General features: G+C 47.8%; 1 protein-coding gene across 8 annotated transcripts in view; it reads left to right on the top strand.

Moving 5' to 3' along the window:
• Positions 1–22,985, top strand: part of LOC139342878 (BAH and coiled-coil domain-containing protein 1) — a 65,779-nt gene that overhangs the window by 18,571 nt on the left and 24,223 nt on the right. For 5 of the 8 annotated variants that reach the window (XM_070980147.1, XM_070980150.1, XM_070980151.1 and 2 more), the window contains exons 3-6: positions 12,584–12,766; positions 19,073–19,198; positions 19,413–21,830; positions 22,704–22,818. In XM_070980147.1, coding sequence (XP_070836248.1) covers positions 12,584–12,766; positions 19,073–19,198; positions 19,413–21,830; positions 22,704–22,818 — 2,842 coding nt within the window. Of the gene's footprint in view, positions 1–4,208; positions 6,344–12,583; positions 12,767–19,072; positions 19,199–19,412; positions 21,831–22,703; positions 22,819–22,985 lie in introns of those variants that run through there. The other 3 variants (XM_070980153.1, XM_070980148.1, XM_070980152.1) reach the window with 2 other exon arrangements.

The raw sequence follows: 22,985 nt of genomic DNA, 5'->3' as shown, positions 1-22,985 counted from the left end.
CCTAGCTGTTAAAGGCCTATGTCAAGCTAACCAGCTGGAGAGGAGAGGAGAGGAGAGGAGAGGAGAGGAGAGGAGAGGCTTTTTATGGCTGCCCTGCTCTATGTTACACTTCATCTGCTCATGATCGGGTGAGGATGACCTTCTCTCCTCTGTACAGATTGCAGGAAATGCTCCTAATTTTACTCATCTCTGCCCAAGTGTGTTGCTGCAGATGTTGAGCAGGCCCCTGCAGCGGCATTCCATGGATGACCAGTGTCAGCAGTTGGGAGACATAACTCAACTTTAAAGCCCAGTTTGTAAGATGGGTTTCAAAAAAGAATTAGCTGTGTGATTTGGCTGACCTTGCACGCACTTGAAAGTGTAGACTGCTACAGCGGGGAGGACGGTGGTTATCTGTATGGGCCAGCTGAAGCATTGTCCTTATGGCTAAGACGCTTTGCAGCAGCAGAAGTCAAGGAGATGCACGTGTATTATACAGTGTGTTCTTTACAAGGTAATACTGTATATCGTTTGGCCTTGGCTACCCAGGTGCCTTCCCCGCACTTGTCTGTAGGTTATCAGAACAAAAATGCTTGCATTTGTCTTGGCCAACGCTGCAAGAATGAAACATTTCTCCTTTGTTCCCCTTGTGAACCAGCAGCAAATTATATTCAGGGCTACAGAAAGACCTTGGGCTGGCTGGCTGGCTGGCTGGCTGGCTGGCTGGCGTGGCAGCTCTCCACTCCGTTATCTGCACTGTTCTGTCTCTGCGCCTCTGACAGGCTACATCAGACGGAGAGAAGCCAGAGCAGGGAGCTGCCTTCTGTTTCTCTCACACACATCACTCCAGGACTTTATCATATTACAGGCCAATCCACGAGAACTCAGAGGACAGCAGCACAGCAGTCTCTTCAACCACCAGACCCCTCTTATCCAGCACTGCTCTCCATGACCTAAAGGAGGCGCCGGGACACAGATGGGAGGACAAGAATGGGACATTCCGAGGAGCCCTGGTTGCCAGTTGAATGCTGGGATGCTGATTTATGGGTGCTCCTGATGGAGGGAGGGAGGGGTGAACCTGTGACTCCCCATAAAACAAGACGTTCATTACCCTCCCAGGCCTCACGAAAACTGATGGACGAACAAGAGCAGAGAAACAGAGCACAAGTGGGATGAAGGAGTGGGAGGGAAAGCGGTTTTTAAAAACCCAAAAAATGAAGAGAAAGTGTTTCCATTTTGAAGCACGCGGATGACGGCAACTGAGGGAAGAGAGCGAGGTGATGAGGGAGGACAGAAATATGGAGCTGAGCAGCAGGGGGAAGGAGGCAGAGTGATGGAGGGATGATGGAGAGGGTGTGAGGACGGAAAGGGAAAACTGAGAAGGGGAATGAGTGATGGGGCTCGAAGGAGCAGAGGGAGAAGAGGGGATGAAAGTGAAAAAGGGAAGACAGCAGGCAAAATCTGCCCCAATGAATCGAGCTGCTTGCAGATTTATGTGGTGTTGTGGTTATCATTATACATCAACCAGAGGAGATGGGGAGACTCAAGCAATGTGACGCCTATGGGCTTGTGTTTGTGTTTATCTGCGTCTGTATTGCACCGCACTTTTATTCTCCATCCTCACGCTGCTCATGTCTCCTCCAAAGCAAACTGACTTCTGAGTCCGACAGAACACACTTGCCTGTGGTGAGGTAACATCCACCCACATCCACACTCCACTTTTCTGTAGCCCATCTAGCTCTGCGGGTTGAGAGAAGAGAGGTTCAGACCACCCAGGACTGGGTAGTCAAGGAGCGACTTTGATGTGGCACAGGCATATGTGCAGTGCATGGGCACAATCTCTGCTAAAACACACTCGCAAAACACAGTTTTACTGCCTCCTGTGCGGCATCATTACTCCTCGTCACTGGAGCGGTGGGATGCTCAAAAGGAGAGAGAGAAAGAGAGAGAGTGAGAGGGAGGCAGCCACCTCCTGTGCCAGGCAGTGCCAGGCTAAAATACTGGAGCCGTATGGTCACCCTGAGGGAGGGGAAACCTGCCCAGTCTAACCACATCTCAATTAACCAATTAAGTTCAAAAGTTAACAGGGGACTAATTAGAGAGAATAGTGCTGAGCACTTGTTTTAATCTGCCTTTTCCCACTACCAGACATGTCTGTGTCCGTGACCTGGCTGGCTGAGCTCTGGCTGCGTCGGCAGAAACATGGCACGCAAGCCGGCGTTAGTCACCCATCCATCCCCATGGCCAGAACATAAAACCAATGGATTTAGACAGATCAGTCATCAGCTGTAAAGCAAACCAGATCCAGAGCATTCCATGTGATGTTTCCAGTGGAACAGGAGAACCATGAAAATCCCGTAGTTGAATCTGGAGATTGAGAGACCTATGAACGCTCAAAAGTGGAGGACAGTTTTTAGTCATATCAAACGTAGCTATTTCCTGCTCGCCCCCTCGTATTTGGTCCTGCAGATGGGTTTTAATGGATGCCAAATGGGAGGTTTAGTGCCTCGCTATTGGCCTGTTGCGAGTCTCCTCTTAACACCATCATATTAAATGACTTGTGTTTAGGACTGCAGGCTACAGCGTGCTCCTCTCGTTGACAACATGCCTCGGGCAGAAAGTGTTTGTAACTTACCACTAAAAGTACAAATTTTATCCCTGTGTTCAAGAGGAGGAGGGGGGCTGCTATATTGGCTGCTACCACCAATAAAAGATATGTGGGCTCAATGACACAATTGTAGCGGGACTGCTTTGAGCCCCGGAGCCAAATGCAGTGTGTTTGGAATCAGGCTGACAGCTAGATAGAGAGAGAGAGGTGAGAAATCCCTCTTTGACTCTGCTCGTTTTCCAGCGGGGATATCTTTGTGCTCTGATTTTTTTGGGCTTTATTTGAAGGCCGTGACAATTTAAGTTCCTGCATGGTTGATTAGCTGTGTGTGTGTGTGTGTGTGTGTGTGTGTGTGTGTGTGTGTGTGTGTGTGTGTGTGTGTGTGTGTGTGTGTGTGTGTGTGTGTGTGTGTGTGTGTGTGTGTATGTGTGTGTGTTTCTGCATGAGGAAGAGGGTGAGAGAAGTCTTGGATGTCAGGATGCAGTTTAAGGGGTGAAGGACTCCCCTGTTGTATGCGAGGCCCTGGAGGATTCCTCCCCCTTTCCTCTCTTCCTCCTCCTCCTTTCTTTAACCCCCCCTTACACTCATCTCTTCCTCTGTGAGATCCACAATGCTGGGAAGAAATGTGTCATTAACAGGGGAGACCAAAATAATGTTTATGGGCTCAAGCAGCACTGAAATCATTTTCCATATCAGTGCAACTGCATGGGCCCTGTGGGGGAGTAAATCTGATTTTCTCCTCCCTGTGCCAATGGGAAACATCATGGGAAAGAAAACAGATTGGATTGTTAGAGAGATGGCCTGACGCAGCTGTGGGCGGCTCTTTTTGTGTTGGGTGTGTTGCTGCGTGTGTGTATCATGCGTGTATGTGCTTGTGTCATGAGAGAGCAAGACTGAGACGACGATGGAGGGGAAGAGAAAGCAAAATAAAATGCGGATGTTTAGCGTGCGTGTGTGGATGAGAGAATGAGATGGATGAGCCCCACTATGGTAATCACAATTTCATGCCTCAGGAATAAAGAGCCGGAACGCAGCAAACGGCCCTGAAACGCTCTCATGTAACAATGGGTCAGTTAACGAGCACACTCACCAAAGTTTGGACAGATAACAAATGGTTCTCCTTGAGGAGTGTGTAGCTGCCCTGTGTACAAAGAACAAAGTGCGTCTGGCCCTGCAAGCAGTCAGCAAAATGTCAGGCCTTTATTGGCCATTCCATAAGAAACACTTGCATTTTATCTGAACCAAGAGACAAAAAAGCAATTGCTTTAGTCAGTAGTGTGGAGGGGGATTTAATAAAGTAAAATGCTGATGGAAATAACAAGATGGTGCTTAGAGAGAAAACACTTCGTAATGAGAGTCCAGTCCAAGGAAAAGTGCACTGGTGTGGTGTAATGTGCACTTCCTGTTACATCATGAACATTTTTAAGTTCTCAGAGAAAGGACAGAATGGGAGAAATTAAAACCAGAGTGTAGTGATTTTTTTGTTGTGACATTGCTTTTCTTGTGTGTGCTATTAAGTCTGTGTTGTGGGAGTAGGGAATGTGAGTGTGCATGTGTGGGTGGGTGTAAAAGGAAGGTAATAGGCCTTGAGCTCATTTGTCCTGGCCTGGTCCTGCTGCTGTTTCGAATCTGTCCTCCCACCTCCTGTGTCTCAGCCTGGAATGTCTGCTTGTTCTCCATGGATGAGGCTGGTGACTCAGCAAACTGCTCTTTCACATTGATTACAGCGAACACACCTAAACACAGGTCCAAGTGACAATCCCGAACCTAAGACTCTACCTTTTGACTTACCTTTTGTCCGGCATTAACGTCCCAGCTACTCTATCTGGCGTTAGAGCTGAGCCGCTTTCCCTGCCCTGTTCTTTACCCTTAACCTCTTCACCCTTACCCCAGCCTCTTCTTCCCTTGTGGTCTTCACACACACTGCTCAACCCCTCAGCCAGCTCTTACTTTGACAGTCAGAGGTCTTATTGTCTCTTTAAACGACACACTTCCTGGCCTGCTCTTTGGCAAATAGCTGCACCGGTGCTGCGTGTCCAGCTCTTTATTTACAGTGCCCATAAAACGCCTCTTCAGCAGGAACCCTTCCAGACATTGCTATCTCTTCCCGTTGGCCACCCCCTGCCCCCTCACACCACTGTTGGCACAGGAGGGATGAGATTAGAGGTGAAGCACCTTTATGACAATGATAACCCTCTCTGAAAAGGAGGCTTTATGAATTATTAATTGCGGTAAAATTGTGGCGGAATACCCTTGAGGAGGGTGTCCAGGCAGTGGCACATGTCAAGGAAGCTGGTGTTTTTGCAGACTCCTGTACAAACAGTGAAGGGCGAGAAGGAGAATAGTTGGAGAGAAACATATATTGGTGGGATGTGTTCATGCTCTTTGACATCGTTCCACCCCTACTATAACAAAATATCCCTTGGAGACATTTTCTCCTATCTGTTTTCTCTGTAGCATCATGGCCTGTGTGGGTCCATTGTTGTTTTCAGGCTCTCTGCCAAGCCAGGACGAGCCAGTTGGACTAATTTGTTTAGGATTAGAATCTCTTATCCCTATCATGTCAACTTTTATATTGTATAAACAGCTGGGTGAAGTGGGCGGGGTGCTTCGGCTGACCTCCCCGAGCCAACTTTATTTGCATAGCACTTCTGCAAAAAAATTCCCAGATTCCCTTTTGCCCTGCCATCGCTTCAATCGTGAGCGAGTGGCTGACCACAAAGCCACTCTGCAAACACAGGCTGTCAGCTTCAGCGAGACGACCACCATACGCACACACAATCGCACACACAGAGGCTTGCATATGCTTGGCGACACACACACACACATTCTCCCACACACACACTCTCTGCTGCTCTTTCGCTCTCAAAGTTTCTCACAGTTCCCCACACCCTTATCTACGCTTCTAGTCTAAACTCGCGCCCCTTACCCCTCCTCTGGATGTTGCCTTGTAGTGCAGACAATCTTACTCACTCTCATCCTCCATCCATTCTTCCAACTGTTTCTCCCGCTCCCTTTCCACTTCTCCCACCCCCGCACTGACCACATCCACTAAACTCACTCCACAGGCACGCAGTGTGGAGAGTGTCGGAGGCGTGCGCTGCTGGCACTTTCCCCCACCCCTGCACTGGGCCCAGCTCCAGGACTGGACCGCCTGCTCGCTCTCACTCTTGCTTCAGAATGCTTCTGAGCAGACCAGCCTCCTACTGGAGTTGTAGAGGGGGCCGTCTCCCTCAGCCCCACCATTCAACCACCCACCAACCAAAAAAGACAAAGTGTTTATAAAGCAGTGGGGCAAACAACTAAAACAAAAGAAAAACTTCTGCTACAGTTGTTTCCGAAGTGAGGAAGAATTTGGCTACTAGTTGTGCTAATGTTTTCAAGATGACTTTGTTTGAAGGAAATCCCCCCTCTTTAGTAGCCATTTGAAATTCCTTCTGCGTTTTATTGTGAGGAAGTAGGCGCTGGGTTAGTCAGCGGCCCTCCAGGGTAGCGTGTGCAGTCTGTCTGGGGCCGCCGGTGTGTACAGTTGCCCAATCCAATCCAGCTTCCCTGCGTTACTAGAGAGGGTCAAAAAGCTTAGTTGTGTGTTTATGAGTGAATATGTGTGCGGAAAGTCTGGCTGGCTTCGTCTTGGGCGTCTGAATTCCTGGGCAGAACATGGAACTACATCGGTAGGAAAGTCTGATGAGAAAGACACTGGAGTGGGAGTCAAACTCTTACCAGCAGACACCCTGCTCAATATGTTTTCACTTGGTAAGTTAACATTCAATCGTCTATCTTTGTCGTTTCTCTTTTCAGTCCCTGCTCCTTCCTGATGCTAGTCAAGTGTTTAAGAGCCAAACCATTAAGATTCACAGCTAAGAACACATAAACACTGAAATTCTTAATGGCTTGAGGAGAAAAACTTGTCTGGAACCAGTGATCCAATTCTAATGTTACAATTCATGTTCTGGTGTCTCGTCCTGCTGTGTCAGAGTTAAAGCAGTGCCAGCGACAGCTCCTTCAACTGCATGCTGGATTTTAAGCAGCTCCTGGAAAAGAAAATGTTTCCTGTTTTGCCTTTGATCATCTAACTCTTGCTGATATTGATTTAATTTATTTGAGACAAGAAGGAAGGGGGGTGTGCTTTTTGTCACAGGACATGACAGAGCGAGAGTGTGTGAGCTGTAATCATTCAGTCTGCGTTGTGAACAGCTCCAGAGCCTGGCTGCCACATGGCGCTGACCGCTGACTGTGCAACCTCAACTGGCATGTGCTCATTCACTCTTTGTGTGAAAGGAGGTGCATTAAACCAGTGGTGTGTGTGTGTGTGCGCGTGTATGTGTGTGTTTCTATATCTTCTGGCATTTCTTCTTCTTCTATCCTGCCCTCCCTGGCGCTTCCTGATCACTGAGCTGTGGAGAACAGGTTGATGCAGTCACACCTGCAATTTTCTCCCCATCTCTCTTCTCTTGTCACCATCACTCTCATCTCTCGTTGTCTGTCTGGTGTCCTTGTCTAGACAACACGTCCATCCGTCCCTTCAGGCTGTCGTCTGCAGATAAGGCAGAGAACTGCGGACTACCTTGGCTCACTTTTCAAGAGCAGACAGGGAAATATGATACGCGGTGAAATAATTGTACTTCATCTTCTCTTAGACAATAGGCATAGCTGTAGATTTGCGCTTGTGTGTGTGCGCGCTTGCATGCCCAAGCACACAAGTGCATGTGAATGGGTGTGTATTTCTCCAGGAGGAAATTTTGATCTGATTCCCAGCATTCAAAAGAACAACGTGTTGTGGGTGGGTGCTTGTTGTCTTCTCAGCTTTTTTTTTTTTTTTTTTTTCCCGTCACTGCTTGGCACACACTTAGACGAATCCCTTTACATCCTATTATTGTATAATTCCTTATTAAGACACCAAACAACCACTCACCCTGGAGTTACATTAATGGGTAGGGGTGCTCATTGGAGCAGATTAGCAACCAAAACAGGGCAAAGATTATGACACTCTCCGCACCCTAACAAATGAAATCAGATTACATTCAGGAGAAAGGTGTGTGTGCGTTTAGCTTGGGTGGGGTTTCAAGGTAGGTTAGAAGGGCTGCTGTTGCTGAGCAGCACACTGACCAACTGCATCTGCCCACTGCTGTTGTTATGGCTAGCTTTCAGCCCCCTTGCCTCCAGCGCTGTTTCTCTTTCGTTCCCATGACAACTGGGCCTTCAGTCTCCCTGCTCCGCCTCCCCGCCTGCTGCTCACTCAGTGCCGTCCATGGAGGCCTCTGCTTGGGCCCACATTGCTGTGTGTGCATGCACGTGTGTTTTTGGTTGTTGTGCACAAACTGGCCTCCTTCACCCAACACACCCACACTGGAGCGTGGGTGGAGTAGCACCAGTTAACACCTCCACCTCCAGAGGTTCTGGGATATTTGCGTTCGTTTGTGTGTTTGTACATTTCAACCCATTTGAACACAGCTGAGTGAGTGAGGGTGTTGGGGTGGGATGTTTAGATGTCAGGGAGGGAGGTGGGCTTCCCTCATCCCAATGCTCCCCTCTCCTGTAATTCTCTAATAGGATTAATCTCCATCGCTGTCAGGGATCGGCGCCGATTAGGATGCACATGACCCGATTTTCTTAAGAGCCCATACAAGTGCACTGCTGGCACCACTTAAGAACCAGAGAAATAAATAAACAGGGTTTAAAAAAAAATGCAGGCAGAAAAAAAACACAACTTTTACAAGGAGCTGGTGTAGCAGTGGCAGGCTCCCTGGATCCATGTCACCATTTAATAAGCTGCTAAATAAACAGTTGTGGTGAGTCCAACACTGGTGCTGTCATGCCTTGGACCTTCACTCCACTTGTTCTGCACTGCTTTGGTTGGCACCCAAACTGAAACTGCCCCAACACCAAGGCCCAGTTTTATAGCCTGTGCGCTTTCTCACCAACACCTCTGATTCATTTGGCTTTAAATAGGTTTGAGGAATCCAATTAGATGCCTTGGATTCAACAGTGGTACAATGATGTTTGAGCAAACTGCAAGAGATTTGTGCAGCACCATGTGCAGTATATTTCTCAGCAGGAGGTAAACAGCAGACGTGACCCCAAGGGAGGGGTCCTTTACTGACTGACAGGCTGTGGAGTCAGCAAGAGCCAGTGTGACAGAGGTGAAGGCCACTACTTTAGTATTCTATACCGACGACAGCTCAGACTGGACCAAATCCGCCCTTTTCCCAGTGACCAAACTGGATCACTGATCACCTTTTCCAGCAACATGCAACGGGTTCTGTTCCGGTTTGCACACCTAATTTTGAGCCCTTTGGAGCATTCTGACCAAGAATAAATTGTTTCGGAATCTGAAAAGTTGGTTCCCAGCTGGAACCAAAGGATAGCTGTTTCTCCTTGACCTGAAGTGTGAACCATGATGACATCACTTGCCATGTCATATTCTACAGGTTGGAGAGAGAGGATGGGGAAGGCCATTTGTCTGGCATGAAAAAGTCCTCTGTAGTTGATGCATGCTTTTGGTAAAAAAACAAATGTCTGCAAAAGCTTGCCGGAAATCGATCATCATCTTGCTACTATTGTTTATTTCTATTGTACATTGTGCAACGCCCTCTGCTGATGACGCATCCTCAATCACAATGGTTCCACTCAAAACCAGTGGAAATGGGGGCTGGTTCACTAAATATCACCAGGGTTCCAAGAATCCTGAACGTAACCGGTTCATGAACCGGAGATCATTTGGTGGGAAGGGGGAGTGAGAGGTCTGATCTGGTGCTGTTGTGGGAAGGGCTGTATGTATGAGTTGATCTGAGATCCTCCCATGGTTTTCCTTCAATCCCCTTCTCCCCTAACATGAGCTCAAACTTCAAAGATCCCCTTGCCTGACATCTAGACAGTCCCTTTTTATGTATTGTCCCTCTCCTCTCCTTGTCTTTCTGGCAGAGGCTCTCTCCTCTCTTGGTGTGTGAAGAGGGCTTTACAGCCTCTCGCTGTCACTCTCTATGTCTCTCTCACCCTTTCTCTCTCTCTGGGGCGAGGCTGTTAATAATGCAGGAGGATTAGCTGATTTATGTGAGCCGGAGGCACTGAGGAAAGCTGGGGTTCCTTGGGGCGACAGGCAGAAAGAGAGGGCCGAGGAGTGTGCAATGTGGAGGGCGGTGCCATACAGGAGCCCTGGGTGTCTCGATGATGGGGACTAGATGTGAGCCTAGTGAGCACGCTGGCCACAATCCACCCCTCACTGCCCCTGAACCCCACCTTAGACTCCATAGAGCTCTGCCAGGAGTGCTCCACAGGGTCAGGGGTGATAGGAGGTGGCAGCAGAAAAAGAACGGGGGGTGAGGCTACCTCTTACTGACATGTGCGATGTTGCTATAGCACCCATTCCTACGCGGCTGCCTCCTGAAGATATTTAAGTCATGCTCATCATTTCTGTGTGCTTTATTCCAGCAAATGTTTGTAATGGTAGTGGATGCTTGGTATTTTATCCCTCACACACACACACACACACACACACACACACACACACACACACACACACACACACACACACACACACACACACACACACACACACAAATCAGTTTCGGTTTAAATTGAATTCGCTGACTTTGACCCAAAAGGCTGACTTGTAGGTAAAAAAAAAAGTTTTCTAGCAGGTTTCCCGTTGTGCTGGACAATCCATAAAACAAAGGACAAACAACAAAAACACCATCATTAATTACAAACACTGAAGCAAGGAACATAACGCATTTCAGATTTTCTCCTGTGGCCAAATTTCAGAGGCTACTTTGAGTTGCAGTGATAAGTGTGCTGTTTAAACACAAAGGAGACTGCTATTGTTTTTCCATGAGTTTGTGACAGACCGTCACATGGACACACACACACACACACACACACACACACACACACACACACACACACACACACACACACACACACACACACACACACACACACACACACACACACACACACACACAGACAAGGTTGGTTTTTCTAGGTAAAGCTCTGTAAGGTTGGGGATTCTGGGGGATTTCCACCTGTCTGGGACTGTGGTGCAAAGTGTGACAGATGTGTGTCTGCATGTGTGCGAGATTGCATGTCCATGCCTATTTCTATGAGGGAAGTGTGTGTATGTGTGTGTGCACCTCTGTATGCTCCTGTGCTCTGGCCCATGAGCCATAGGCTATTCGGTGCAAGAGCGAGCGGCAGCAGACTGATGGGTTTATCCCTGCTGTCTGCCCAGAGGATGTGCTCACTCATTGCCTGGCTGATTAAGACTTCCACACAATTGTTCTCACACTCCCAGAAAAGAATCGATTCATGTTTGGACTGATTCATGCTTAAAGAAAATCAAATCAAACAACGTTCCTTGTTAGATCAGCGTGTCATGAGAGGCTGATAATGAATTTTTACCACGCTGCTCTCCCCTTCGTTATCACAGCTTGCCCTGTGTGCACAATGTATGCTACACCAATGTGTGTGTTTGTGCAAGCATGTGCATGTGTGCTCTCATTCAGGCATCATCATACATATGCATGAGACTTCATGGCAGTGTGACTTGGGGGAAATGAATGTGCAAAGAGCCGGGCACCCGGGCCCCTTGCTCAAGTGCACTGGCGGGCGCGTAATGGGAATGTAATTTAAGCAGTGGTTAATCAGTGTGTTTTCTCCGACTTGCCCAGCAATGCATAATAGACAATCAGCCCCCAGTCACACGGGCGTTGCTACGAATGGTCAATTACTCATCATAGTCTTGTTAAACACACAGTTCAGCCAGCCAGGGACAGATTGCTCTGCTGGTGCCATCATTATGGTAAAGAACAAAGCAAAGCAATGCTATGTGTCAGAAAGTGATAAAGCCAGAAAAAAACACAAACACACTCTACCCCTTTTCAAAAAGAGACCGCGCAATACTGCCGTGTAGAAGACACCGTCATTTCACCGGCTTTGCTATTTCACACCAAACAATAATGCTGCCCCAGTGAGAGATTAGAGAAAGCATGCCAGCATTTCGGAAGCAAAAGGTGTGATGTGTGACATGTCTCAAAAATGTGGCCTCCCCAACATTATTGTCTCCCCAATTTTTTTCGGTCAAAACAGCACCCACCTGTCCCGTCCTGCTGGCTCACGCATTTTACAAAGACTTCAATTCGGCATGGTTACTACCTCTGCTGCCGGCTTAATGGTGGAACAACAATGCCCCTCAGATTCTGTGTTTGTACGTTTTATACAGAACAGCGAGGCCGGATCACGGCACAACATTCCTCCTTGGACAGGCTGTGTAAAAGGGGCTAATGAGGGATGAAGAATGCACGTAGTGTATCTCTGCTCATCGAGATGGGACAGAGCAGGGAAAGAGAGGAAAGGGCCACTGTGACAGAGCAGGGGGAGGAAGGAAAAGGAGTAAAATGCCAAAATGGAACCACGGAAGAAAGCAAGAGCACAAGGTTGTCAGAGTCACACAGAGAGAAAGGAAGAATGAAAGAAAGAGAGACAGAGAGGAGGTGAAATGGAGCAGAGCCATAAGAGAGATTGAGGGCATGGAAGTGAGAGATGGAGAGCATAAGATAATGGAGGGAGGGAGAGAAATTGAGAAAGGGACACTGGGGAGCAGGAGCAAAAGTGTGTGAGAGCGAGAGGGAGAGAGCCTGAGAAAGTGTGTACTCAGCTGTGAGATGAGACCTCTGTCTGCCCATGGGGAGAGGCGGTGTGAGGGGAGAGAAAACGAGGGGAGAGGACTCTGCTGTCAGTGAGGGGGAGGAGAGTCTCACACTCCTTCCCTCACACATGTACACTCACACTCATTCACCCTCTCTGCAGGGCAGCGATCAAATCTGCCTGGCTTAATGATTCCACCCAGAGGGCCCGTGGGCTCCATCCTTTTACATCTACATCTAGATCTGATGCAGTTTGCTTTCTTTTTGGTCACACTCACGGTCACAGTGTTCATGCGCTCCTCTAATTCTAACCATGTTTTCTCTGCTTACCTTTGTCCCTGTGGGAATGCAGGCAGTGGATTGATGGGCAATTCCTCCGCCTCCTTCATGGGGACCTTTCTGGCCAGTAGTCTGGGTACCCCCCCTTCCCATCCGTCTCACCCTTCCCGGCCGCCCTCCTCGCCCTCCTCACCCTCCTTCCGGGGCGGACCCCACTCCAGCGCCTCGCAAATCTGGTTCCCCCATTCGCATGAAGGTACCTCAAATCACGCAAACACATACCCACAGCCTCATTCTCTCATCCGACCACACTGTCTGGATGAGAAGATATTCACGTCTTAGCAGTATTGGGGACAAAGCTGTGCAGGGTGTATTGTTACTCTGATATTGTGTATTTTTAGGCCGTGTTAAGTTTCCACCAAAGCACAGCTTGTAATCATCCAGCAGAAGCCAGGCTCCCGCCCTTTTATTTGTGCACTGAAATAGGCCCAGGCATGTTTGGGATGGAGCGCTGTGCCCTGGTTTTGGGGACACAGGGTCAAAAGTTCAGCCAAGGAATCTTGCGGTATTCGATTCACGTCAGCAGGAATGTCACTCTCAGAAACAGCACGCGCAAATGCAGGCCAGTAAAAAGTTGCAGCGATTGCAGAGCTTTCAGCTGGTGTCTCCATCACGGTTTAACAGGGTGGTTCCCACCCAGCACTCAGCATTACAAAACCCTTACTACACACACACACATGTGCACAGTCAGGAAAATGTAAACACACATACACAATCAGTTCAACACCTCACATTTCTGCTTAGCTACAGCCAGGAAGTCAGACGAGGATAAAGCAGAGAGATTAATCTGCAAGGGTATTTCGGGAATTCAAAAGCTAAGGATGACAGATAAATGTAAAACCTAACCAACACCACCCACTGATATATTAATGCGAGGGCTGCTTTCCGTTGACTCCACTGCTGTCACTTTAACATTTACACGTTCATAATTGTTTGCTAATTACACGATGCGATGGCCGCCCAATGCTATCTAGTTAACCACAGCCTTTGTGAAGTCGACGGACTCTTGTTATTTCAGCCCTCTTGCATTTATTTCTTTATTTTCTAAGAATAGCCCAGCTGTTAGTCCATGGGGGGGACGCCAGGGGGGAATGTTTGTTATTTGTGGTCACTGATCAGCGGTGCCCCAGTTGCTTGATGTGTGGCTGGGGCTGATTGGGTGCAGCGCAGCTGAGATGCTGTCTGTTTTTTTGAGTGTGTTAAGCCACTGGGTGCCTCATAGCCACTTCCTCCCCTCCCCCGACCTCGCTCTCATGTCACCCATGGCCACCAGGGGTTGAGTCAGTGGGCAGCTGCCACAGCGGTTAGAATAGGTGAAACTCCAGGCTGCCTCGAAGAAACACAGAGACAGGAAGATTAAATCTGAATGAGAGATCAACTCTATCATCAGATCAGTCGGAAACATTTTCCCTCAAAACTCATTTTGTAATCAACCATGTTTCTTCTACCTTGTAGTTTCAGGGTTTCATTGTCAAAGATTTTCTTCTTGTGGAAAAGTAGAATAATATTAATAAGAGTGATGATGATAATGCCAAGCCTAATAAAAGTAATGGAGGTGATTATGACTGGGATTATTACTCAGTTGGCAATGGAGGCCATTATCTCTATTGCAGTTTAATTGCATATAACGCACTAAGAGCATGATTGAATCCAGACTGTTCATCAACCACATTCAGCTGTTCCCTCCTCAAGATAATTGCATATTGTCTTTTTCCTGTTTTGCATAAAAAGCAAGTCATCAAAATGAGCGGCACAATTACCCAGACTCTCGCCTCCTCTCTCCGGGTGTCAGCAGAACCCCACCAGCAGCAGAGCAGGCACTGACTTGTGCGTGCATGTGTTGCCGCGTTAGCGTGTCACTTATAACCTTAAAGATATTCTCTGGGTTGTTTTTTTTTTTCCTTTGCAAGTGTGTTTTTAAAGTGGCTCTTTGCATGCAAATCCAAGCATAGCAGCTCAAATTTTCTATTCGAAGATTACTGTATGATCCCCATGTCTGTGGCATATACCTGTCATGGTGCAGAATGTCTTTGTCTCTGCTATTCTGCTGTTCTGTTTCTCACCGATTAAAGAGCTGAAATATACCGTGTGTCAAGCAATAGATAGCAATCACCTATTAGTCACTTGCTAAGCAGTCACTTAGTGTGGATAAACACTTCTTTTTATTAGTAGGTAAGTCAATTAAGAACAAATTCTTCTTTCTATACAATAATCACAGGCTTTTGAAATGGTAGGGATGAAAAGAAGCCAAATAAAATGTATTAATAATTAGAAAGCGCTTAAGGACTGCCTTCCCCAAGTCTGCACAGTCCTCTCTGAATGTTTAATTCTAATAGAAAAGGTGTAGAAATGTCTGCAACCAAATTCATCCACAAAGATACACGTGGCTGGTGTGTTTTTATTCCAGTAAGTGAATGAGAACACTTTCTCAAAAATGTGGTGTTTTCCTGGATACGACATTGAATCTGGATTTGCACCAAAAACTAATCACAACCTAATCAATCCAATTAGGAAAGAGCTGTCAAAGCTCAGTTTCTGGTGTTTGAAAGCCAAATGTTTTCAACTTAATCCGCATTAGTGTGGACACAGTGTGAGTATGTTTAAAGAGGGCCAGTTAAGTCATGCATACAGACCACATTTCTATCGGGAGCATGATTGACAAACCATTAGCTAAGTGACACGTTAAGCAAACCTATAAATAATGTCACCACATAATAGTGGTGGTATGGTCCTGTGGATCAAGTTAGCTTTGACAGAGGGGGTCAGTACAGACAAGTCTTGTGTTGACTTTTGCTTAAAGATTAATAGTGTTGGGAAAAGAAAAGTGTCCAGTCTACGGTCTTACAAATGCTGAAATATTTGTGTAAGGTGACAGTGCCAAGAACCAAACCATTAGTGGCTTTCATGATGTCAGAGGGTAGTGCGGATTAAAAGAGGTTTTTTGTTTTAAGATTCTCTCTTCAGATTGATTGCCAAATACAGTAAGAGCCATTGTGTGTGCCACGCATGGGATTGTCTGTTGTTCATTTGCTGAGGGGAGACGTGGACTCATGCACAGAGAGAGAGAGAGAGAGAGAGAGAAAGAGAGAAAGGGGGGGGGGGGCAGTATATGACAGAGACAGATGTAGTGTAGTGACCGTTTTAATAAATGTAATGTAAAATGTTTTTCAAAACACCTGGTAAAATGGATTAGGCCCTCTGAGCTTTTGAAAGATTTATTTTCACATTTGAATAAACCCCACTGAATCAACTGAGTGGAAAAATTAAAAAGAAAAATGGATGGAAAAAAAAACCTGCGGGCTCCTCACAGGCTTGAGGCCAGCTGGCTGCGGTCCAAATGACTTCTTACGTTATGCCAAAAACAATCACACTCTCATATCTCTGTCAACACATATAGACACACATGCGCATGCACACACACAACTGCTTGCACACACCTGTCTAATCCACTTCTGTTTGATACGCCTTTCCAAGCCTATCTTCAGTTGTCCATCTTTCCTTCTGTTAGCAGTTGCTAGCTTTTCCTTTTGTGGGATTTAAGCTGCATCCCCCACCACCACCACCACCACCACCACCACCTCTCCTCTCTTCCATACTCCTGCCTCTTTCATTCTCTCTCTCTCTCATGCCAGCCTGCATCCCTTCCTTTCAATTAGTCAAACCTGAAGAGATCCACCACGCCGTTGCCCCTCCTCCATCAAACCCCTCCTCCTCCCTTTCTGTGTCCTGATGGTTCTGTCACTTTTTCTCAATTAGCGGACCTGACAGGCAGCTAAGCCTGCTCCTCCTCTCCTCTTGGTCTTCCTCTGCCATGCTCACTCACTCTGGCCTCCTTCTCTCCATCTCTGAAATGTTACAGCCATTCGCCCCGGAGACGATATACAATTCAGTGTATACACAATTCAGTGTTTATGTGGTTTTGCCTTTTAGCGAGAGCGGAGAAGCCCTCGTGAGCAGTTGCATGGGCTGGTGGTTTCAGAGCAGGTATAAGAGGAGTGGACAGGAATGGAAAGAGGACGGTTCCATGCTACAGAGAAACGAAACACTCTGACGTCTGCCTCTAATTCAGCAGGCTTAATTTGCCTCTGCCTCTAGGTGCTGTTCTATATCCAGCCCCCTTCTTTGTCCTCCCTGTCGGCCTGCTTCTCTCAACCCACCATGCTGGGAGAAATACCTTCAGAACTTCTGGAAATCCCTCCCTGGGATGCAGCTCTGTTTGTTCTGCCTCTCGCCCTTGCTCTGTCTGTGGAAAGGAGGGCATGCGCTGCAAACTCCCCTCTGTCATTCACTTGCCGATTCAGAAGTGTGTGTGTGTGTGTGTGTGTGTGTGTGTGTGTGTGTGTGTGTGTGTGTGTGTGTGTGTGTGTGTGTGTGTGTGTGTGTGTGTGTGTGTGTGTGTGAGAAAGGGAGCGAGGCTGCTGTGCAGTCAGCAGACTGCACTAAGACCCTGCTCACGTCGCCTGCAGCAGCAGCAGCAGCAGCAGCAGCAGTAGCAGCAGCAGCAGCAGCTTCCCTTGTCCTGGCCAGATTAATGGCTGAATGGGCTCTGCCGTGCCCAGCAGTCCCCCTCTTGCCGCCCCAATGGAGGGCATGCTGAAACTGAGCGGGCTGGCATTATCGGGCACAGCCAGACCACGCTGTGAAAAGGGATTACGCCGTCAATCGTCACGCTCACAAACAACATGCTGCCGCAGAAAAAAAGAAGCTCTTCTCCCAGCTTGGATAAAGACTGCCAAACAGCTCTCTGCTTTTCTCCCTCCCAAAATCAGAGAAAAACGTCTTGCTTAAACAAAGGATCCCCCCCCTCCCCCTACTGTAGATGAATTGGCATAAATGTGTGTGCTTATTAATCATGACAGCGAAGAAAGAGCCAGAGACAAAAGGGGAGAGCGCGAATAGAGTAAGAGGTAGAAAAATTGGTGAAACAAAGAAAAAGAGAGAAAAAGTGAGGGTATGTAATTATCACCCCATTGCCCTCCTCAGAAAGCAGCACCTCCTGTGTTATTGCAGGGCTGTTTGCCCTCTCTGTGCATTTCATTAATTAAGATGGGAGCATGCGGAGGCCGCTCTGAGACGGGGTCATTAAGCCCACCACAACACTCCTCCCTCCCCAGAGCCGGCTCACAGCACCGGCCCCATTGTTCCACCGACAGAAAGTGAGACATTCAACACTCGGAGCTCCTGTTAAAACCACGGCGCAGCACGCACACACACATACACACACGACCAAATGAACTGCATCTGCGCTTTCCGGGATCAGGTCGCACGCTTGCCAACACAAATACGTCTGTCTTTCATTTAGCTTGTAGAGCCATGTTTTCCTCTCTTTATCTCCCTCCTCCTTCCTTCACTCCGTCTGTGAGTTGTGTTTGAAAGTGGGGCTGGAGGGTGAGACAGGTGCAAAAGCAGGGTGGAGAAGACGTGAAACACCTGGACTTCTCTTGATGACTCGGAGGTCACTGAGATGCCTGTATGTGGTCACAGTTAGATGGGTTAGAAAAGAAGCACTAATAGGAAATTAGACTACATGAGGTCTCCTCTTTTTTTCCTCCCTCTCTTTCATTCCCACCCTGACATTGGTGTATGTACTCATGGTGCATATCGGTCAGTTTTCTTTTCCTTATTTATTTCATATGCATAGCATGGAGTCGACAGGGGGCCACCGGTTTAATCATAACTTTTTTTAGTATCACATTATGTAATATGCTAAATCCACTGTAGTTATATAGCACTGTTCAATTCATCATACACCCATACCGCCCTAGTTTTGTCATTTACAGTACCTTGATTTAATTATTTAATATCTTTCGCGCAATAATTACTTGTACACTAGAAGAGAGGATAATTCGATTAATGCTGATTTGTTTAAATGCTGTAGTTACCCAATTGCAGTGGAGGTGGGTTGTCATAGTGATGGTGTTTCTTTGTCCCAATATTACGATGGGCTTTCATCTCAATCCATGTTTTCTCTCTCCTCCACCTTCAAAGTCCTTTGTGTTTTTGAATGTCCCATTGCAAAATGAGTTTTGTGTTTGGTTATGGTGTAAATTTCCTCCAGATGGGCTTGATGTAATAAGCCCAGGTGGACTGGCTTACAGGCCCAACATCCAAATGTCCTTTTACCCCTGATGTAGGTCAGTAAAGGTCAGCCACTCAACTCGCTCTTCATTGTAAACACTAGCTTCAAATCCGCCCTTATCGCTCAATTCAGATGGATAGAGGTGCCACTGCCAGTTCTAAGAGGGAGATAAAGAAAGAGCCATGTGTTTCAAAGACAAATTTCATACATTACAGCAATCCCCAAGCTTGTCTTGCATTGTTTGCATTCTAAACTCAAGCAGGAAAGGCAAACATGACAGGCAGAGCCAGTACTTATTTGCGTATGAACAACACCAGCTGCATTGGACCTGAAGGATTATGCTGGGTTAGTCTGGATAACTGCATCTTGGTGGTTATTGTCCTGTCTTATCAATTCCCTCCCTCTCTCTGCTATCCATCTCAGCAGCTCCAGGGTATCCTCGATTCTCAGGGAGTCTGGCCCACACTTTCCTTCCCATGAGCCACTTGGATCACCATGCCAACAGTGGAGTTCTCTACGGGCAGCACCGTTTCTATGACACCCAAAAAGGTGAGGCGTGAGATGATTAAAATGTAATCAGACAGAAATAAGACAGTTAAATCCAATTTATACAACATACTATGGTGTAATTTGATGTGGGATATTGATATAAGGATGCCTAGGGATGCTATGATGAGGGCTGAATAATCTAATTCTGTCAATGCTTTTTCCTTTCTTGACTAATGCATTTGTCTTTACTGGCCTGCCTTCCTTCCTCAATTAGAGAACTTCTATCTTCGAGGTCTCCCGTCCCAGCCACCTCTCATCTCAGCCAATCACAGTCTGCCACCAATGTCCAGGGCAGGACACTCTCAGGGGTCCTGCAGCAGAGACAGAGATCCGGGTGTAGGGACAGGTCTACATAAGGGTCTTAAAGAGGGCTCTGTGGAGAGAGGAGTGGTACCTGTCAAGGACAAGGAGAGGACCAGTAGCAAACAGGAGGCAAAGGAGAGACAGCAGCAGCAGCACCAACAGCACCACAGCCACCAGCCACCGCAGCCCACACACCACCACCATTCTCACTCTCATCAGCAGCACCCACACTATCCACAGCATCCATTACCGCTGGAGGAGGTCAACAGTCGAGCCCTGGAGAGGCACAAGGCGTCACTCGCAATGGAGTACAGCAAGGAACACCCTCAGAGTATGGGCAAACCCCTCAGTGCCTGCTTGCACAATGGCAAGATGCAAAATGGAGATGCAGGAACTGGAGCAGGGGCTAAGGCCTCCATGTCCAGCTGTGGGGGGGAGGGCACAGCCCTTGGGGGTATGGGGGGCGGGGGCAACAGCCAGGGCAGACACATGGGGCCAAGCGGCACTAGTCGCTGCACTAAAGAGGGTGTAAGTAGGGAGATGAGGATCAGTGAACAACCTTCAGACTGTCTTGAAAGGGGTCAGGCACCACTCCACCACTCTCTTTCCTACTCTGTACCTCCACCCTTACACATGGGTTCTGCTGCTGGTGGGGCGCATCCGCATCCACATCCTCATGCTCATCCCCATACACATCCTCACCCAGGGGGCTTCCATTGCCTTCAGCTCCACCCTAGCCACCCACATCATTCCCACCATACACATCACCACCCAGACTTCTTCTGCCCACCCCCTCCTGCTCCTCTAGCCAACCCTGCCTCACATGAGAGGGGGCCAGCCAATGTGGGGCGAGAACCTAAAGTCACCGGGCCTACATTTGTGCCATCTGTGGCAGACCTGGGGGACAAATCTAGTGGGCCATTCCAGCTTGGTAACCCTGACTGCCAGGGTGTGGGTGGTGGAGGGGGAGGCGGCAATGCCAAGGACAAGGTAATAGAAAAGACTGGAGGTGGTGGGCACCACAGTAGCTGGCACAGAAAACAACAGCAGCAGCAGCAGCAGCAGCAGCAGCAACAACAACAACAACAACAGCAACAACAACAACAACAACAACAACAACAACAACAACAACAACAACAACAACAACAACAACAGCAGCAGCAGCAGCAGCAACAGCAACAGCAACAACAGCACCAATACAGAAAGACAGAGAAAACTCCAGACTGGATGCAGTCCCATCACCAACACCTTCAGCCCTCACAGCTTCCTCCACCTCCCCAACTACAACAGCCTCCACATCCCCAACAGCAGCACCAAGTTGTACGATCACGCAGTGCTGAGTGTATCAACAGTGGTGTGGACATGGATGTGTTCAGACCCTCACTGCCCCAGGGGCCCAAGGCTGGACACTCGGTCCCCCATTCTGTCAACACTTCTCCTTACAGAGACTGTTCCCATCCAGGACCACCACCTAACTCCTCCCCACTTGGAAGTAAAAGCATGAGTCAACATAGTGGTGCTGGAGCAGCCCATGGCCCTGGTCCTGGAGGTAGCTGCTCCTTACAGAGAGATGGCCAAAAGGTAGCCAGGATACGCCACCAGCAGCATGGTCGACCTGGCCCAGATGCCCCTTCTCCTGCTGAGCTGAACCAGGGGACTAGTCAGGAGCTGAAAAGAAAGATGGACATGTCTCCTTATGGTTACAGTAACAGCAGTGGGCAACACCACCACCAGCAGACCCCGGTGCCGTCCTGGGCCATGAGGCCATCCCACCACATGTCACAACCTGAGGAGGAGCAGAGGAAGTCCTACATGGAGTTAGGGAGCACTGGTGGGCAACACTCCCAGCAGCAGCAGCAGCAGACAGGAATGAGCCTACCTCCTCCCCAGCCTCCCCCTGCACCCCCTCTCAGTCAGCAACAGCAGCAGCCACAGCAGCAACCTGAGCCCCAGGGCCCAACTCAGGGGGAGAGCAGTGCCATGAAAAGCTTACTAAAGTACAGCAACCAGCAACAGCCACTGCTCCTCTCCCAGAAGAGCCCCTTTGGGGGGCTCGGAAGCCTCAAATCAGGTCCTGCTGGGGGGAGCTGTGCCCTGCAGGGCAACAAACAGACTCTACCTTCCAGAAAGGGCCCAGCCAATGACAACGAGCGCCCTGACTACAGCGGGCGGAGCCGGGATATGGGGGAAGCAGGTCATGGGGAAAGTGAGGTGCGGCAGCCGCCGGTGGGAATTGCAGTGGCTGTGGCCAGACAAAGGGAGCCACCTTGTCGCTCAGCAGACGGTCATCCCAACAGCCGACAGGGCAGGGTACATCCCTCAGTGAAAGGTAAGAAGTCCAGGTCACTGCCTCATAAACAGAGGTGAAGGAAACAGAAACACATTTTTTCCTTATCAGTGACCTGTTTATGACCGAGCTGTGGAAACAAAAGAAATATAAAAAAACAAGGCCTAAAGCTGAAAAAGCTGGAAAAATTATGGTGGCACTGAGCATTTATGTGTGCTTGCTTGCTATGCTGTATCTTGTATGGTATGTAACTCCCACAGGCTTTTATTACTGGTGTCAAACCATGCCTATCTAACTTTTGAGTTTTGTATTATTCATCTTTCCTGTTACCCTTAAGCACAAATTCATAAATTTCACATATATTACTAGAATATTTGAATTCCAAGAAGTAAAATCTGAGCAAACAGCAATTTACATTACATCAACACTGCTAAACAAACACCTGTTGTCTTTGTTTGGTTTTGACAAAACATAACAGCACAGTCTTGTTTTTTTTATGAAACTTAGATACCTATCAAAATCAATTATGCAGCATTATTATTTTAAATAAAGCGACAGTGCTCAGTTAGCAGCACATTTTGTATGCGTCCTTGTTTGGATCTGTACTCACTGCTCATCCATTCATGGTGTCACTTTGAAAACAGCACACAGTAGTGCTCTCATTTTATCAAAATGTTATTTATGCAAAAGTCCTAGCAAACATGTTAAGACAATTTTATTTTGGGGGACAGAATACAGTAAAGTACATTACAGTATGGTTAAAATGACATTAAAAAGTAATAATCACCATCAGTGCTCCAAGTCTGTTGTGAATCATGGTAGTGCTTTGAGAAATGGTGAGAAACATGGGAATATGTCCTCACCAGGGGGACGCAGTGGTGAAAGCTAATGGTTAAGCTAATGTTTGTCTCACAGGACCGCCCCGCTCCATGTATCCCTCAGATCCCAGCACCGAAGAAGAGAGGAAGAGGATGAGTGGGGAGCAGATAGGTCTGACTTGCTTGGACAGAGAGAGGGATGCATACATCAGGTAAGCAACTGTAAAGCCATGTGTTAATTTAGATTTAGTCTCAATACTGTGTGAAGCGTCCTTTTTAGTTTTTATCATATTTGGTCAACCTCTGTGTTTTAGTTGACTGAAAGTCTTATCTTTCTAGTTTTGGTCAGTGAGAGCTGTTGACATTTAGTCTTTTTTAG

The sequence above is a fragment of the Chaetodon trifascialis genome, chromosome 15, assembly GCF_039877785.1.
Source record: "Chaetodon trifascialis isolate fChaTrf1 chromosome 15, fChaTrf1.hap1, whole genome shotgun sequence".
NCBI lineage: Eukaryota > Metazoa > Chordata > Actinopteri > Chaetodontiformes > Chaetodontidae > Chaetodon > Chaetodon trifascialis.
Note: the sequence above shows the minus strand (reverse complement) of the source record. Positions and strands in the feature narration are given on the sequence as shown.